Source organism: Platalea leucorodia (assembly GCF_965183815.1).
Source record: "Platalea leucorodia genome assembly, chromosome: 6".
Classification (NCBI taxonomy): Eukaryota; Metazoa; Chordata; class Aves; order Pelecaniformes; family Threskiornithidae; genus Platalea; species Platalea leucorodia.
Genome location: NC_138828.1, coordinates 86,362,290 through 86,378,744, shown reverse-complemented (window position 1 = coordinate 86,378,744; position 16,455 = coordinate 86,362,290). Strand labels below are relative to the sequence as shown.

The following is a 16,455-nucleotide window of genomic DNA, read 5'->3' as shown; positions in this document are numbered from 1 at the left end:
AAGGACCAGGAGAAGTGGCTCAGTTTTGAAAGCAACAGGAGGCTTTATGTGCCTATATATATATATATAAATATATAGATATATATATACACACGCCTGTGTGTATGTATGTGTGGGGTTCTCTTAAGTACAAAAATCTATAGAGGTCAGCTGAGAAGATGCTGGAGCTCCGTTTGCCCCCATTAACCCCCAGGAGTGTTGTAGCTGGCGGCTGCAACCTGATTAAAACCCAGGGGGTGGGGGGGACACGGGGAGGCCCCGGGGGCCACAGGGGGCACGGGGCACGAGGCCAGCCCTTCCCTGCAGCGCTCTGGCATTTCGGAGGCTCCCAGGGCCGGCACGGGGGGGTCCCGTCCATTTACTTGTGCGTCCCACGGGCACGGGTAAATCCGCCTGGGCCCTTCGGGGTGAGGGGGCTCCTTGCTGCAAACGGCCCCGAGCCCCAGTTAAAAGGGGTCCGGGGGGGGGGGGAGGCTGCTGTCCCCCTCCTCCGGTGCCGTCCCCGTCCTCGCCGGGCTGCGCTGGCCACGTCAAGCTCTGCCGCTCGGGGGATGCCAGCTGCGAGGGTGACGTGGGCTATGTATGTAAAAAATAGAAATTTGGGGGTTACAGAGAGGTGGTGCGGTGTTCTCGGGAGCTGGGGGTGCTGCGGGCGCCGGCAGCGGCCGTGCCCGCACTTGGGGGGCAGCCCGAGGCCCCGTCCCGCTCAGCGATGCCGGGGGTGCCGTCCCCCTTTCCGACGGCCGGCCCCCGACCCGTTTGTGTGGGAGACGCGGGGGGCATCATTGGGGTGTCCCATGGGAAGGGCGGGCCACCGGCACGGTTGCAGCGGGGTCCGGTGGCAGCCACGCAGCTCGGCGGGGGGCAGCGAGCCGCTCGTTCCCTCTGCCCGGCTCCTCGTGCCCGTGGGGGTCCCGTGGGGCCGCGGCCCAAAGCGGGTGCTGGCGGGGGTCCGGAGCGGGCGGCAGGTCCCCGGGGTCCCCGTCCCTCCCCGCACAGCTCAGTTGGAGAGGAAATCGATGGTGGCTCGGACCGTCTTGGCGGTGCGGATGTCCATGGCGGTGACCTTGATCTCCGTGTCCCCGAACTGCATGCTGGCGCGGATCTCGCGGCGGCCGCGGGCCGGGCCGCCGGCGTCGCCCAGCGCCTCCAGCTCCAGGCTGATGGTGCCGCACTTGCGCACGCCGGGGTCGGTGATGTAGACCACGTCGTCGGTGGCGCAGCAGTAGATGTTGATGATGGTCTTGCGCTGGCCCGGCCGGGCCGGGCAGTAGCTGCGCTGGACCACCTCCCCCAGCGCCACGGACTGATCGACGGAGACGAACTTCTCAAAGATGTCGGTGCACCAGTTCTTGCCCTCCTTCACCAACAGCTTCTCCCGCGGGTGCTTCCCCTCCACGAATTTGTTGAGCACCCCCACGCCGTAGGTCAGGGGGGAGCGGCGGACGCGGACGATGGTGGGGTCGAGGCCGAAGAGCACGGCCCCTTTGAGGATGGTCAGCCCCACGTCTTGGGGGATGATGACGCGGCAGGCGGAGCCGAAGGCCGCCTGGACGGCGCGCTGCAGCATGGCCGACTCGGCGAAGCCCCCCACCAGGAAGAGGAACTTGATGCCTTGGACCTCCGGCTTCTTCAGGAGGTCGCCTGGGGAGGGAGGGGAGGCGTGGGGCAGGGTCGGGGGCTGCCCGCGGCCCTCCACCCCCGCCCCGGCGGGGACGGGCGCCGGGCACGGCTCGGGGTGCCGCCGCAGGGTGCCAGGGGAGGGGGCCCCCCGCCGGGACCTACCGATGTGTTTGATGATCTGGCTGATGGTGGGCTGGAAGAGCTCGCTCATGGCCTCCGAGGACATCCGCAGCATCCCCTGGGACGACCACTTCACGAAGTTGACGCTGGGGAGGGAGAGAGGGTCCAGGGCTGGCTCCCCCCGCCCCGGGTCCTCCCCGGGGACCCCCCGCCCAGCGGACCCAGGAGCCGAGCACCCCACCCGCCTGTGCCCTCTCCCCCTCCCCAGTTCAGGTCCCCCGGGGGCCACGTCCCCCAGCCCTGCCGTTTGCCCGCAGCCGGGGTCTCACTTGCTCTTCTTGAGGGCCGTCTCCACGTTCTGGCCCCGGTGCTTGCGGTAGAAGTCGATGAAGGAGAAGGGCAGGGAGATGTTGAGGGGGCTGGCGCGGGAGGGGGCTGCCGCCCGCTTGCGAGCCTCGAAGGCGATGGTCAGGTCCACCCAGGCGGCGGGGCGCTTGGCCTTGAAGGTGGCGATGAAATCCTCCCCGAAAATGTGGCACAGCAGCTTCTCAAAGGCCAGGTCCACCCCCACGGCCCCGTAGGGACCCCCTGGGGAGCGGGGGGGGCCCTGGTCAGGCAGCGTCCCCACGGCACGCACGTCCCCGTGCTCCCCATCACCGTGTCCCCAGACCCCCCCAGCGTCACCCAGCAAAGCCTGGGGTGGCTTCTGCGCGAGACCACGGCCCCCGGCCCCACCGCGGCCCTGCTGTGGGGGATCAGGGTGGGGGGGACACGGAGGGGAGCCCCCCGCCCAGGGCTGGACCAGGGGACAGGGACGGGTCCTGCACTGGTGGGGGGCATGGAAACGTCCCCCAGGAGCAGGGAGAGGGCAGGCAGCGTGGCTGCGGAGACAGCGGTCCCCTGGACCAGAGGGGACCCTGTCGGGGGTCCCTGGGTGATGCTTGGGGTCTCGGTGCCTCCCTCCCTGGCATGGCTCTGCCGGGCAGTGCCAGGGCTTTCCAGCCCCGTGCCCAGCTCCGTAGGGAAGCCCGGGCTGGTGGCCGTCACCCACGAGCCACTGTTCGTCTGGGGGTGCACGACCATCACGTCCCAAAATCTCACTCCCGGGATGGGCCGCAGCCGGGGGCTTCGCGTGCCCCCCGGGAGCAGGGGGGGAAGCCCGTGGGCATGGGCCAGGACACGTCCCGCAGCCCTGCGTCACCCGTGCCCGGGTGGCACTGGGGACTGTGATCCACAGCACGCAGGGACACCCGTGGGGTTTCATGTCCCCAAACCGGGGTGCCCTGGGCCCCTGCCCCTGTCCCACCTGCAGCCGCCCCGGTGCCCCTGTCCTGCCCTGCACCCTCTCCCACCCACATCCCCGTCCGGCTGGCACCCCCCAGCCCAGCACCCCTGTCCCACCTGAGCCCCCCAGCCCAGCACCCCCCTTTGCTCCCCAGCCCAGCACCCAGTCCCACCGACACCCCCAGACCAGCACCCTGTCCCACCCTGTCCCCCCGCATTCCAGCACCCTCCTTTGCCCCCCAGCCCGGCACCCCAGTCCCACTGACACCCCCAGCCCAGCACCCAGTCCCCCCCTGTCCCCCCCTGCCCAGCACCCCAGTCCCACCGACACCCCCAGCCCGGCACCCAGTCCCACCCTATCCCCCCAGCCCAGTACCCACCTTTGCCCCCCAGCCCAGCACCCCTGTCCCACCGACACCCCCAGCCCAGCATGCAGTCCCACTGACACCCCCAGCTCAGCACCCCCCTTCGCCCCCCAGCCCAGCACCCAGTCCCCCCCGTCCCCCCCAGCCCAGCACCCCCCTGTCCCCCCCTGCCCAGCACCCCAGTCCCACCGACACCCCCAGCCCGGCACCCAGTCCCCCGCTGTCCCCCCCAGCCCAGGGCCCCCCTTTGCCCCCAGCCCCTGCCCTGCTCCCCGCTGACACCAGGCAGTGCCGCAGCCCCAGCCACCCCCCCGCAGGGACCCGGGAGGGGACCCGGGAGGGGACCCCCGCCCGGGAGGGGGTCGCCGGGGTGGGCAGGGGGCCGCAGCCCACCTGAGGCTTTGTACAGCTCCTTCAGCGTCCCCTGCGGCTTCTCGATCTGGTGCACGGTGAGGTCCACCGTGCCGCCGCCGCAGTCCGCCACGATGTAGCGGTCACCTGCGGGCAAGGACGGCAGCCGAGTCGGGGTCCCGCGTCCCCCCCAGCCGCTGCGGGGTCTCCCCCAGCCCCGCGCCGCGGCTGAGCCCCCGGGACGCCCATCCCGTGGGCTCGGAGCAGCCGCCGGGACGTGGCCCCCGGGCCGCAGGCCTGCGCTGTCCCCGGGGAAAAAATGCAGCTTTAACCAAATTATGGGGGTTTGGGTTTTTCTTCCCCACCCAAAAACCAGCTGAGGAAGTTTTGGAGGGCAGGAGGGGGATGCGGCGGTGTGTGCTTGGAACGATGCAGAGGATGGGACGGGACGGCGGCAGGCGGACCCTGCCCTCGCCCCATCATCTGGGGGGGCCAAGACCAAGTGACAGACCGGAGCCACGTCACCGCGCGGCGGGACCCTTCCCCGCCGCTGGCAGGGCCGTGCTCGGGCTCCCCGGGGGGCTCTGCCATAGCGGGGCCATCCAGCCCCCCATCCCCTCGCCCAGGGTGACCCCAGGGGCCAGGCAGCACCCGTGGGGGCTCCTGCTTGTGCCCGTGCCCCGCAGCGAGCCCTTCCCGGGGGTCTGGGGTCTGCCCGTCACCCCTCCTACCTGCCTGCATTTCCGACCAGAGCTCCCCGACTCCCGACTCCACCAGGAAGGTGCGGCTGTGGCGGGATCGCCGGAGCTGCTCTCGAGCTGCGGGACAGAGCGGAGGGGCCGGCGTCAGGCTGGGGGGCACCGGGGCCAGGAGCATCCCTGGGATCCCCCCGGCGGGCGGGGAACGCTGTGGGGGGCTGCACTGGGAGCACTGGTTGCCCGCTCCCCTCCAGCCGGGACACCCGACGTGGCCCCAGCTCCATCATGGAGGAGCTGGTCCAGCCGTGCCGCTGCTCTGCCTGGGATCCCGCAGGATCCCACCTGGCCATGCCCGGGGCGATGCCGCCCCTTCCCCTCTTCTCCCCAGCCCGGGTGGGGTTTCCTCCGCTCCCCCCGTCCCGTCCCGGGGCAGGGGACATCAAAGCCGCCCGGAAGGGCAGGGAGATGTTTGGAGAAGGTGGGGTTATCCCGGCCTATTTTCGGCACGCCGAGATGGACACGGCCCACCAACTTCGTTAGCTTCGGCCCCGGGATGCAGCTCGAACCCTTCCACGAATCCAGACGCGACGCCGGCTCTCCGGCCAAACGCAAGGCAAGGGCTGCGGGCACCGGCAGGTCCCAGCTCCGGGGCTCGGTCCCGGCTGGGCAACGAGGCTCTGTCCTGGTAAAGCCCCGGCTCGGCGGCCGGAGCAGAGGGGACCCCCGGGTCCCCCCGGATCCCACGCATGGGGGGAGCATCCCTGCAGGCGGCTCAGCCGAGGGTCTCGGCCGGCCCCGGAGCAGCGGGTGGATCCTCTCCCTATTCCTGGGGTTACGGCATCGACCGGGGAGGCCAGTGTGGGATGGGGAAGCCTGAGGGCTTGGCCCGTACGGAGGGGCCGGGCTGGGGGAGAGGGGAGGCGAGGAGCCGGGGTGGCCGAGGCCGAGCGGAGCTGCTGGGAGGAATCCAGGGCGGCTCCGGCTGAGCCAGCAGAAATGGCTCCGGCTGGAAATGTCGGGAAAGGGAAGGGGAGAGGCAGCCTGGGGAGCTGGGGTGGTGCGGGCAGAGGCCATGGGGACACAGCTGGGGTGCTTCCTGGGAAAGCAGCCATCGCCGGCCCCGGCCGTGTGGGCTTGGGGAGCGGGGAATGGGGGGCAAAGGGGGGAGCGGGGCTCCCCGGGGCTGCCGGGGCGGGGGGGGAGCGGCCACTGCCTCCCGCTCGCTGCCTTGGCACGGTGCCCCCTCATCCCTGCCTCAGTTTCCCCCGTCCCCAGAAGACGCCGCGGGCCGGGGGTCCCTGTGGCGGTGGGACCAGCCCTGCCCTCGCAGCGGCGTGCGGGATCGCTGCCCTCGCTCTACGGCCGTGGAGCAGCCGCCGCAGGCTCGCCCCGGCGCACACCGGTGCTGCGCAGAAACCCAAACGGCTTTTGCCGGAATCGGTCGCATTTGCTAAAGTACCAGAGAAGGAAAAATTATAGGGAAGGGGATGGGAAAGCGGAAAAGAGCCGGGAGTGGAGGAGGATGGGGAGGGAGTGAGCGCCCCGGCAAGGGGCCATGGCGGGAGGGCCGAGGTGCCTGTGCTGGGCTCAGGAGGGAGCACGGGGTTCTCTGGGGAGAAACACGCACGCTGGAGAGCCCCGGGGGGCTGCCCGTGCACCCCCTGCCCGTGGGGGCCGGGCTGCAGGCAGCAGCAGCTCCCCAAGAACGGCCCCTGCGCTCATCGCTCCTTTGCCGGCCGTGGTTTTGCTCCGTCCCCAGAGCCCAGCGAGGGGTGCGTGCCGGGACCGTAACCCAAACCAGCTCCTGCCAGGCTGCCGGGGAGCCAGGGCTGCTCCCCGAGCCCCTCCGCTGCCCGGGCAGGACCGGGACCTTGGGGCGGGGGTGTGAGAGCCCCGGGATGGATGTACCCGGGGCTGTGCCTCTCCGGCAGGCTCCCTGGCACCCCGCTCCAGGGTTGCCCGTGGTGCCCAGCCCGGGGACCCCACTGAGGCTGAGCTGTGCCCCGGGGCTGCCTCAAACCCCATCCCCGGCCGCTGACGGACCCTTAAAACCCGGCTGGCGGGGCCGAATCCCTGCCTGCTCCATCTCCTGCCATTCCAGCCCCCCACCCTGCCAGGACCCTCTGCCTGCACCCGTCCGGCAGCTCCCGCTCCCCCGCGGCCGCTCACCCTGCCGAAAGCTGGAGTCGATGGGGTGGTCGGGCGCCAGCCCGTTGGCCGGGGGTTTGCAGCTCAGGTCGATCAGTTGGTGGAGGCGAAGTTTCCTGCAATAAATGGAGGCGGCTTCGGGCTCCAGCGCGATCAGCAGCTGCTCGGGGTTCTCCGGGGACACCAGCCCGGCCTGCAGGGAGGTCGCGGCGTCAGGGCCGGGAAGGTGCCAGCGCACCAGGGCGTCCCTGCTCGCCGCGCCGTGCTCCGGCGGGGCTTTCCCATCCCTGGCCTTAGCCCATCGCTTCTGCCTGTATAGGTACCATATGCTGCACAGCAGTCCTACGCATTACGGCTGTGTGCCAGGCACCGCTCGCTAGCTCCTGCCCATTCCCAGGACCCCGCGGCGGCACCAAGCACCCAAGGGGCACCCCTCATCCCTGGGGGAGCAAAAGTCCCCATCCCCAGTCCCCCCCTTGCTGCGCACCCCGCTCCGAAATCCTCCCACCCCACCAACACCAGGTTTCAAAGCCAACCCTTGCCCAACAGCAAGAGGCCAAATCTTATTCCTCGGGTGACCAGGACACGCCGGAGACCCGTCGTTATGTGGGCAGCACCCGCGGGGAGAGGCAGGGAGGACGTGCCCTCCGGAGAGCATGGCCTCCGGCGAGGGTCACGGCACGGAACAGCCCCCCGGGGTCCCCTCACCTTGTAGGCAGCCTCCCGCATGAACTGCTTGGCCGGCTGCTTCCAGATGGCGGGGACGGTGATCACCCAGCGGATGGCATCCCGCTCCGGCAGTGACGGGCACTGGTCCCTCAGCTCCTGCCGGGCAAGGGGCAGCAGGTGAACCCCCGGCCGGAGCATCGGGGCTCTCGGTGAAGGGCGAGGGAGCGACCCGTGGGGAGGACGGCACGCACGACTTGCTTGGGGAGGGAGAGCAGGGCTGTGCGATGGTGCTGGGGGGCCCTACCTGCACGGCGTGCTGCTTGAAGAAGCGGAGTGCGTGGGCAAACACCTCCAGCGCTTGCATTTTCTTCCCGTTGACAGCTTCTAGTTCGGTTTTCATGGTCAGGTCCTGCCGGGAAGAGCAGTGACAGCACACAGGTCATGCAGGGTGCTGGGACGTGGCCGGCGTCCCACCCCAGCTCCGTCAGCAAAAATCCAGCCCCCCCCGCAAAGGGCTAAAACATGGCCACGTGTGAAGTGTGCGCACAGCAGACAGGGAGCTGGGTGCGCTCGGTCGGGACGCTGGTGATCAGAGGTTTTGCTTGTAGCCCCTCTCCAGCCCTCCCGGGTTTCTGCTCCCCCCGCCGAACCCCTCTCTTTGCTTTCTGCAAAGCGGGATAAATCCCTGGGGCCAGCTCGGCTCTCATCCAGCCCGGCCAGCTTGCCCGCGGGTCCCCCGAGGAGGTCGGGACAGCAGCAGGGACTTACGCTGGTGCTGTGAATCTTCATCTTAAACTTCTCGAAGTAGAGCCAGTCGCGGGCTTCCTCGGGGTCCAGGTCGTGGTAGTAGTCCCTGGCGGTGTAGCCGAAGCTGTGGAAGGTGCCCTCCGGCGTCAGCAGGAGGCTGGTGGGGGTCTTCTGGTTGGCGACCCCCGGGTCCCCTCCTTCCCATTTCCTGCAAACGGGAGCCGGCAGCAGCCCGTGAGCCTCACGGCCAGAGGATGGGTCCTGCCCCCGTTCCATTTATTTACATGGGCACCTTAAAGAGGGACAACGAAGGGACCAACGTCCCTGGGAAGGCTTTACCCCCTGTGCCACCCCTGCAGGGCTCTCTGCACCCGCGCAGGTCGTTATAACAGCGCTAACGAAGAGGCGTTCACCCCATCCTCCCGCCCAGCGCGAGAGCCATTTCGCAGGCTCCATCCACCCGCCGCTGCCAGGCGGCATCCCTCACCCGTGATGGCGGGGATGTTCACTGCCCGGCCGGGCTCCATCCCTGCCTCCCAGCAAGCTGATTTCCAGCCCCTTTGGGCAAAAAGCCCTTTAAGAGGCCGGGGAGCCGCTCTCGGGCCTCTGGCTGCTCCTCACCTCATCATGTGGATGGCCTCGGGGTCGCTGGAGAAGCTGAAGGCGTAGCCGCTGGAGGTGGTGCCGAAGTCGATGGCCACCACCACGGCGAAGGAGGCGGTTTGCTGGGAGCGAGCCTCGCTCCTCTGAAACGCAAGGGCAGCCGTGAGGGACGGGCTCTGCCCGGGGGGCGAGCGCCGAAGCAGGGCTGGCTGCTTCGGGAGAAGGGGCATACAAAACAAAAACGCGTGAAGGCGTTAATTTTTCCTGGATCAGGCAGTCGCTGCTGTTTTCTCTGCAGTGATGCTGACAACACGGGGCAATTCCTCCTCCTCCACAGCTCCAAATCACCTCCAAATCACCGAGAGGAGGGACTGGGGTGCTCTGGGGGTCCCTGCCGCAATTCCCAAAGACAGGCTCATGGGACAAGGGGATTTATAGAATCATTAAGGTCGGAAAAGATCTCTGAGATGATTGAATCCAACTGTCTGGGCAGCCCCGGAGTGGGATGGGTGCCTGCAGCCTCTGCCCACGAGGGCTGCCTGGGGCGGTGGGGGGGGTCTCCATTTCTTCCCAGGTTGGGGTGGTGCTGAGCCCTCCACACTTGAACTCTGGCAAATTTTAGCTGCGATTCCCCAAAACCTTCCCTGTTCCCAATCTTAGCCCAAGGGATCTTGTCCCAAGTGTCCCCATGGGTCACCCAACCAAAAACCTTCCTGGCCCAGCTGCTTCAGGGGGTTCCCCCTGCTGCTCCCTACAGCTGATGCTTTTCTGGCCCTGCCTCTGGGCCCCCGTCCCGCGTCTCCCGGCCTCCTGGCCCCGTGGCCAGCCCCCACGACGGCAGACGGAGGTGGCAGGGAACAGCGGTGCCGAAGGAGCCATGAAGACGCGGCGAGCCCCATGCCCGTGCCACCGCCCCGCGCTGCCGCCCTTGCCTGCCGCAGCCTCCCAGCACGTGGGGCAGACACGGAAAGCTAAAAGCCCTCATTAACTTTTAAACGTATCCAGATTTGATAAGTGCAGACATTAGCTCGCCACGAAAAAAGCCAGCAATTAGCATGGGTGAAGTGGTTGTCTGAGAAATGTGCATGTTCAGGGATCTGCAAGGACAGCGAGCGCCGGGGAGGAACGGGCTCCGGCACGCTCCCCGCGTGCATCCTTCCACGCCGGGCGGTCCCCTGGGACACCCCGCTATCAGCAAGCTGAGGCCAGGAGCTTTGCAAAGAGTTAAACTTGTGCTGGTGTTTCCTCCGGTTCCTCTCCTGCCTCCTGCGCTGGAAAAATCCCATCCCATAAACCCCGCAGCTAAGGGGGGATTTGGGCCCCGGCGATAGCCTGACCCATCCTTCGGCTGACACCGGGGTGTGCGGTGGGGATGGCAACCGGACCGGGAGGGGAGGCGGCGGGGGGTGACCACCGATCAGGGATGGATCAGAGGGGGCAATGCCGGGGAGACGGACCCCCGCGGCCCCGGGGGACCCCGCAACGGCCTTACCGGCGACTGGGAGGGCGTCAGCGGGGCGATGCTGCAGCTGTCGTGGGGCGTCCCCGGGGAGCCGGGAGGGGACGGCGTCGGGCACCGCTCGCCGCTGGCACCTGGGGATGGAGCAGGGTGAGGCTGGGATGGGAACGGGCCCCGGCCCCTCCTGAAGACCCTTCCCCAAGGTGGGGGCAACGCGTGACATCCCGAGGAAGACGCAGCCGGTGCGGGTTGGGCAGCGGAGGGATCAGAGTCTCTGCGGGGGCCGCTCCCGGTGGGCTCCGCATAGGGTAATTCCGGGCTTGGGGAGATTCCCACACCTTTTTTCAACCATGTGTAAGGAAGGATCTAATCAGCACTGATTAAATTAGCAAATGAGGAACCCCTTGGAGGTGTTATAAGGAGGTGTGGGTAGCAGTTGCACCTGGTGCTAGCACTGGTGAGCTCAGGGATCCCCCCTCCAGGCGTGGGGCTCAGGCAGAGGAGGGGGACAGCGGTCCGAGAGGGGCCGCAGGACCCAGGGACCTTCTCCTGCGGGGCGTCAGCTCTTGCTCAGCAAGAAGATGGGGCAGGGTGAGTTGGTCGTGGTGTTTCGGGGAGGGCTTCAGCTCGCTGGTGTGGGCAGGCTTTGGTGATGAGACACGGGCTCAAGGTCTTCTTCATCACCGGAGAGGAACCAGTACGCAGAGGAAGAGTTGTCCCATCCCGAAGCCAGTGTCCAAAGTAAGCCAGGTGAAGCTGCAAGCCCAGTTTCTCCCCATTGACTCTACAGAGACCCGTGGTGGTGGCTGCAGATGGAGACGCTTCCCCTGGAGCCGAGCAATCCGAGGGGATGGGTCCTGCCTTGCCCATCTGAAGGGGACCAGAGAAGTGGAAGAGCAGTGGCCTTCGACTGGCAAAGGAGCAGCCGGGTCTAATTCCTTGCAGCTGACGACAGAAGAGTCAGGACTAAGAAGCCTTGACGTGCCTGTAGCAGTAAGGGACGCGGTGGTTCTCCGGAGCTGCCTATTTTTACATCAAGACAGCCATCATCACATAAATACCCGTGAGTTCAGCTTGGCGACGGCTGGCAGGGATGACTGCAAAGGATGCCAGAGGCTGCTCTGGGCAAGCAGCTGAAACACTTGTATCCAGTGGGAAAGGGAGGAAAACTTGGGAAAGAGATGCTGGTGAGCTGCTGGGGCAGGGCAAGGGTCCGCAGCACGAGGCCAGGGGGAGCCGGGCCCTCGGGGAGGGGACGCGTGCCCGGCTCAGACCCGCGGCCACGCTCCAGAACAGCCCAGTTTGGCAGAGACGCGGTGACTCCTGCGTGAGCCGGCAATAACGCGAGGTTTAGCCGGCGTGGGGAGCCGAGGGAGGCTCGTGCTGTCTCGCACTGCAGTGAGACACGGGGACAGGCACAGCGGTGCAGCCGCTGCATGTTCGCCCTTGCTTTGCGGCACCTGGCCCGATGGGGCTTTCCTCCTGCTCGAGAGGCCAGCCAGCTCTGCATCGCCTCGGGTGGCCCCCACCAGCTCCTCCAGCAGCAGAAGCCTTGTCCCGGGGATCCCCGTCAATCCCGGTGTGTCGGCCGGGGCCGCTGCAGAAGCCCCGGTGGGACGCCTGGCCCCCAGCCCAGCCAGCGCCGGGACGGGGCGAGCCCCGGGGCCGTCCCGTGTGCCCGTGGGGCTGCCTGCTGCCCGCGCTCCTCTTGCCACATGGCTCCAATTAGCAGAGGGGATTAATCGTCTGCCCTGCGAAAGCAGGAGCCGGTAGATGGGCTCCAGCTGTTGGCGGGGGGCAGCCGGGAAGGGGCTGGTGCAGCCGATGGAGTGGGGCTGCCTTTCCCAAGGGGCTTGGCCGGCGCCGGCTCTGGCCATGCTGGGAATGGGCCATGGGGTCCAGGCGGTGACACCGGGGAGGCCGAGGGACTGTCCACCCCATGGGCTCTGCTGGGACCCACGCTTTGGGCTTGCCTCCCTGGCCAGGAGGCTCGGTGCCGGGATGCTGCTGGGATCTGGACGGCAGGAGCAGGGATAAGCATCCACCCACTCCCAGCTGGACTCCGGAGGGGCTTGGGGCCAGAGGAGGCTCCTCGATCTTTCCTCAGAGAAGCGTAAAACTCAGGCTCTCCTCTGCCAGAGCATGCTGGTGGCTGGTGTCCATGTCCAGGCGAATCCACCCCAGCTCCCACTGTGATGGGTTGGCACCAGGATGCCCAAGGGGCAGCTCCCCGAATCCCTCCGGCAGCTCGGGAGCCCCAGAGCCCACAGCGGGGTGCTCCGGGACCCCCGACAGCAGCAGCCGTAGGGTGGGTGCCGGGCTCAGGCCTGCGGGCACCCCCCTGTCCCAGCAGCGGGGGTCCCGGCCGCTCCCCGCTGCTTCGTCTCCTTGGCTGGCCAAAAGCTGAGCCGCCGGCACGTCGCTCGCCCCGGGCTCAGCACCGCAGTGCCGCGTGCCCCCCGGGAGCTGTGCCGGCAGGCTCGGCCGCTCCCTGCCGCGACACGGCTCCGGTCCCTTCACACCTGCTCCGTAAGTGCCTTTCGCTGTATCGCATGTCTGTGCCATGAATATTTGATCCCCGACAAAGAGGAACGTCCCTCCGGGTGTCTCTGCGTGCCGGCAGAGCCCCGCAGCGGGGGGAGGCCGGTGTCCCCCGGCCGTGGGGGGAAAGCATCGCCCGGGCTGGGCAGGGAGCTGGCAGCTGAGCCGGGCTTCGAGCCCGGGGCTCCGTGTGCGTGAAGGATCTTTCCCGCGGGTCCAGAGCCGGCATCCACCAGCGTGTGGGCACCGGGCTCCCAGTGATCTGGGGGGACTCCGCAGGGGGTTAATTCTTGCAGTCGCCTCTTTGCTCCGGCTGCTCCCCGGCTTGCGTTCGCCAGGTCGGGTTTCCTGGCCGCAGCTGGTTCTGGTTACCCTGGCGCAGAGGCAGCGTGGGGGGCTCCGGCGGGAGGATGACTGCGGAGGGGACGGAGGGCTGGGGGAGCGGTGGGGGACGCCTGTGTGTGCGGGGAGGCGAAGGGAGAAGGGCCTGGAGCGTCGCGCTTGCAGAGAGCTTGTCCCTGCCGGTGGGGGGACGGGGATGGGACAGGGGCCCCCCTGCCCACTGCCATCCCCGCCGGGCACCCTCCTTACCCATCCTGTGACCCTGCACCCCGGGCTCCAGGAGCATCGCCATGGCGGCCTCGCCTTCCTGCCTGCAAGAGAAGGAGGAGGGACGATGGGATGAGTGTCCATGTGCCCGGTGGTGCTGGCCGCCCCCTTGGCAGTGGGGTGCACAGCGTGCCGTGGGCTGGGGTGCCCATGGGCTCCCCTCACCCCCCTGAGCGTTCCTGGGCGAGCCCAAGCTCAATCCCCCTCGGAGACCCAGCAGGGACAGGGCTGGCTGTCACCCTGCAGCCCCCGGGACCCCGCAGGAGCAGGGGCTGCAGGTGGGAGACCCCAAAACCTGGGGGTTCAGGTTGCAATAGGGTGCCGGAGGGTGGGGGCTCTGCCTGCCCGTGGCGGGGGCTGTCCCGGTTCGGTGCGCACCCCATCGGCACCGGCCAGGCTCTGGCGCGGCCGCTGCGGGAGCGGGGGAACCGGATTCCTGTCATTAAGCAGGTCGGACAGATGTGCGTGATACAGATGTGTGCAAAGCACCGTTCCACCAGCGTGGGGTCTGCCCTGCAGATTTTTAGGCTTGACCAAAGAAAGAAACTGAGGGCAAGCGATCCTTAAAGTTATTTTCTTAATCGAAGCAGTCGCTGCCCAGGGCCAGGCTCCCTGCAGCATGGTGGCCGTGCTGGCAGGAGCGGGAATGGCCGAAAGCGTCCGTGCCCGTCCTAGGGGTTGTGACCCGGTGTTGACCAGCTCCAAAACTGCTTCCCCGGCTAAGAAACTGGCTCCTGGCTCTCTGCCTGATGCGAGAGGATCCCATCGCCTCCGAGACTGCCTGCCCTGCACCGGCTGCTTTCATCCCGCGGAGCCGCAGGCTCAGGACAAGGCTTAGCTCATCGGGGAGAGGCTTTGCTCCAAGCCAAACCCACCCACGCGCTGCCGGCCAGATTCTGCTCTCGGCAGCCTCCCGAGAAAAAGCCTTGTGCTAAAAAAGGCAGGTGGTGAGCCTTTCCCTGGAGCAGGGGGGCTTCTGCTCCGGCCACCCCGGCGGAGGCGGCAGCGAGGAGGAGCTGTGGCCGATGCAGTCTGCGGGTCAAACCGCAGTGGGGAACGTGGTGCTGGTGGTCCTGGAAGGGCACGGGGGGGGATCTGACAGGCTGAGGCTGTCAGAGGGGCTTCTCCACCAAAGCTGGGCTTTCCATGAAGTTGGGAGAGCGCCCTGCAAGGATGTGCTCAGGGCATCGCCCCTCCAACGCTGGGAATTTGTGTCTCCTCCGGCAGAAGCTCTGCCCGGGGCTTAGCTTGCATTTTTGGTGTCCGTTTGTCCCGTCTGCAGGTCAGACACGCCTCGTGCTGCTCCAGGGCCAGGTGGGAGGTAACCCTGGCTCTGCCACCCCGGAGCCCAGCCTGACGGGGCTGTGCAGGGACGTCCTCCATGTCCCCGGGGTCTGAGGTCCCGCAGGAGGCTGCCTGCATCCCGCTGGTGCACGGAGCAGGCGGCAGCAGCGAGGCCCCAGGCTCTGGTGGCTCAACGGTTTCGTTCCCTGCCCCTCCGTGGCCGTGGGATGGTCTGGGCAGTCGGTCCGGAGCCTGTGCAGACCCTCAGGCTCCGGGTGGCTGAAATCCTCCAGCTCAGCAAGCCAAACTGACAGCAGGTCTTGCCAGAGGGGTTGGCTGATGGCCACCTTCGTCCCCAAGCTGCCAAGCCCCTGCCTGGGGTCCTGGCGAGGAAGGTGGGTGGGCTCAGCCCACCCTAGCAGCTCAGGGCAGCGCACCAAGGGGCCGAGGTGTCCTCCAGCCCCCCGCGGGGTTTCGTGCGGCCGTGCCTCTCCTCATGCAGCACTGGAGACCCGGCCTCTGCACCCTGTGCCGGCCGGGTGCTGGCGAGGCTTTGGGGTACCCAGCGAGCCCGGTAACCCCACAATCCCGGCCGGTGGGCACAAGTGGATCCCCCCCTGCCCATGCACGTGCGTGCGAGCCGGGCACATGCCTGCGGTGAGCGCAGCCATGCAGATCCCCTGTGTCCTCCAGTGCTGTCCCCATGCAGATCCCGGGCAGCGATCGCTCTGCCTGCACACGAACCTGCCTGCACCCGTGGCCCCTTCCAGGGACGTGGGCTGCAGCCCCCGGCTCTGGGGGGCCCTGCCAGGGAGAGGGTCCCGGCGGCTCCCGGCGCTGGCTCTGGCAGCTTGTGCAGGAGCAGCGTTTTTGAGGACTTTCCACCATTTCCGCCTCTGCAGGGGCTCACGGAAACGGGGAAAGGAAACAAGTTTGGGACGGCTGCAGGGCAGCCGAGCGGCGCAGGCGGACAAGCAGGGCACCGGGGCCCCGGCACGGCCTCGCCGAGCGTGGCATGGGGACACCGGTGTCACTGGGCACGGTGCCCCCACGGTGCCCCCCAGCTTTGGGGGGGGCTCGGGGCAGCTGCAGGGCTGGGCTCCAGATGTGCAGGAGCGGGAGGAGGTGTTTGTCCCCACAAGCCTCTTGTGCTGGGAGGGAGCACATCTGGGGTGCTGGGGAGCCCCCGGATCCTCCGGGCAAAGCTGTTGGGTTTCCATGGCCATTGCGGGAGCCCTCCCCTTCCCGCTGCCATCGCTCGGCCGTGGCTGGGACACGGGAGCCGGTGGGATGTCCTCGGCATGGCTTGCCCCGGCGCGGACTGCCATGGCACTTGCAGCCCCTGTGCGGTGCTGGCACGTCACGGCCCTGTCCCTGTGGTTTGCGTGGGTATCCCCACCGCTCGCGGCAGCATCCCCCCAGGACGGGGTGCGCAGGGGACGGGGTCCACGGAGGCACAGGAGGGGTTCAGCGCAGCAGTCCCCTCTCCCAGCCGTGCCCGCAGCCCGTACCCGCGCTGGGGAGAGGCCCCCGGAGTCCCGACACCCCTCATCCCCCAGTGCCAGTGTGCTCGCTCACCAGTGCCCCCAAACTGGGGAGAGACCCCAGACATCCCGGCCAGCTGGGGAGGTGACACCCTCACCCTGGCCAAGGGAAGAGCCAGGCGATGCCGGGTCCCTGCTGTCTCCGTGCCTCGGGCAGTGCCTCTGCTGGTCCCCAGCTCCCACGAAGCCCTATGGCCACTTACCGCTGGGAGGAGGGACAAGATGGGGACCCCTCGATCCAGCCTTCTTGCTCCAGCTGTGCTGGCCAGGTGCTGGCTCCCACCACCACCGGCGATGCCCTCCTGCCCGCGGCTGCCGGCGATGCCCAGCGGCTCCGGCCCCGGCCTGCCCGCGCAGCCGGCCCCGCCGCGCAGCCCCTGCTCTCCGGCTTCCTCTGCCTTCCCCGAGCG

The 16,455-nt window shown here is 68.1% G+C and overlaps 1 protein-coding gene across 3 annotated transcripts; it reads right to left on the bottom strand.

Annotated features, from left to right (window-relative positions):
• Positions 1-92: 92 nt before the first annotated feature.
• HSPA12B (heat shock protein family A (Hsp70) member 12B) lies at positions 93-16,455 on the bottom strand. 3 transcript variants are annotated; one of them, XM_082315986.1, is made up of 13 exons: positions 16,249-16,455; positions 13,200-13,261; positions 10,101-10,201; positions 8,627-8,751; positions 8,027-8,213; positions 7,563-7,667; positions 7,298-7,414; positions 6,611-6,782; positions 4,475-4,561; positions 3,786-3,890; positions 2,073-2,331; positions 1,786-1,889; positions 93-1,644 (listed from the first exon to the last, which is right to left on the bottom strand). In XM_082315986.1, exons 2-13 carry the CDS (start codon positions 13,240-13,242, stop codon positions 1,001-1,003), a joined length of 2,049 nt encoding a protein of 682 aa, XP_082172112.1. In that variant the 5' UTR covers positions 13,243-13,261; positions 16,249-16,455; the 3' UTR covers positions 93-1,000. The 3 variants fall into 3 exon arrangements, with proteins under 3 accessions (XP_082172112.1, XP_082172113.1, XP_082172114.1); XM_082315987.1 differs by having other exon boundaries at positions 94-1,644; positions 8,627-13,063; XM_082315988.1 differs by lacking the exon at positions 16,249-16,455 and having other exon boundaries at positions 94-1,644; positions 8,627-13,041; positions 13,200-13,223.

Bases quoted from the DNA above. Each gene is read 5' to 3' on its own strand.
- HSPA12B (XM_082315986.1), bottom strand. From the start codon at position 13,242: ATGGCGATGCTCCTGGAGCCCGGGGTGCAGGGTCACAGGATGG. The intron at 7,415-7,562 runs GTAGGGCCCCCC...CTTGCCCGGCAG, and splicing joins TCAAGCAGCACGCCGTGCAG to GAGCTGAGGGACCAGTGCCC. The intron at 2,332-3,785 runs GTGGGCTGCGGC...CCCGCTCCCCAG, and splicing joins GGAGCTGTACAAAGCCTCAG to GGGGTCCCTACGGGGCCGTG.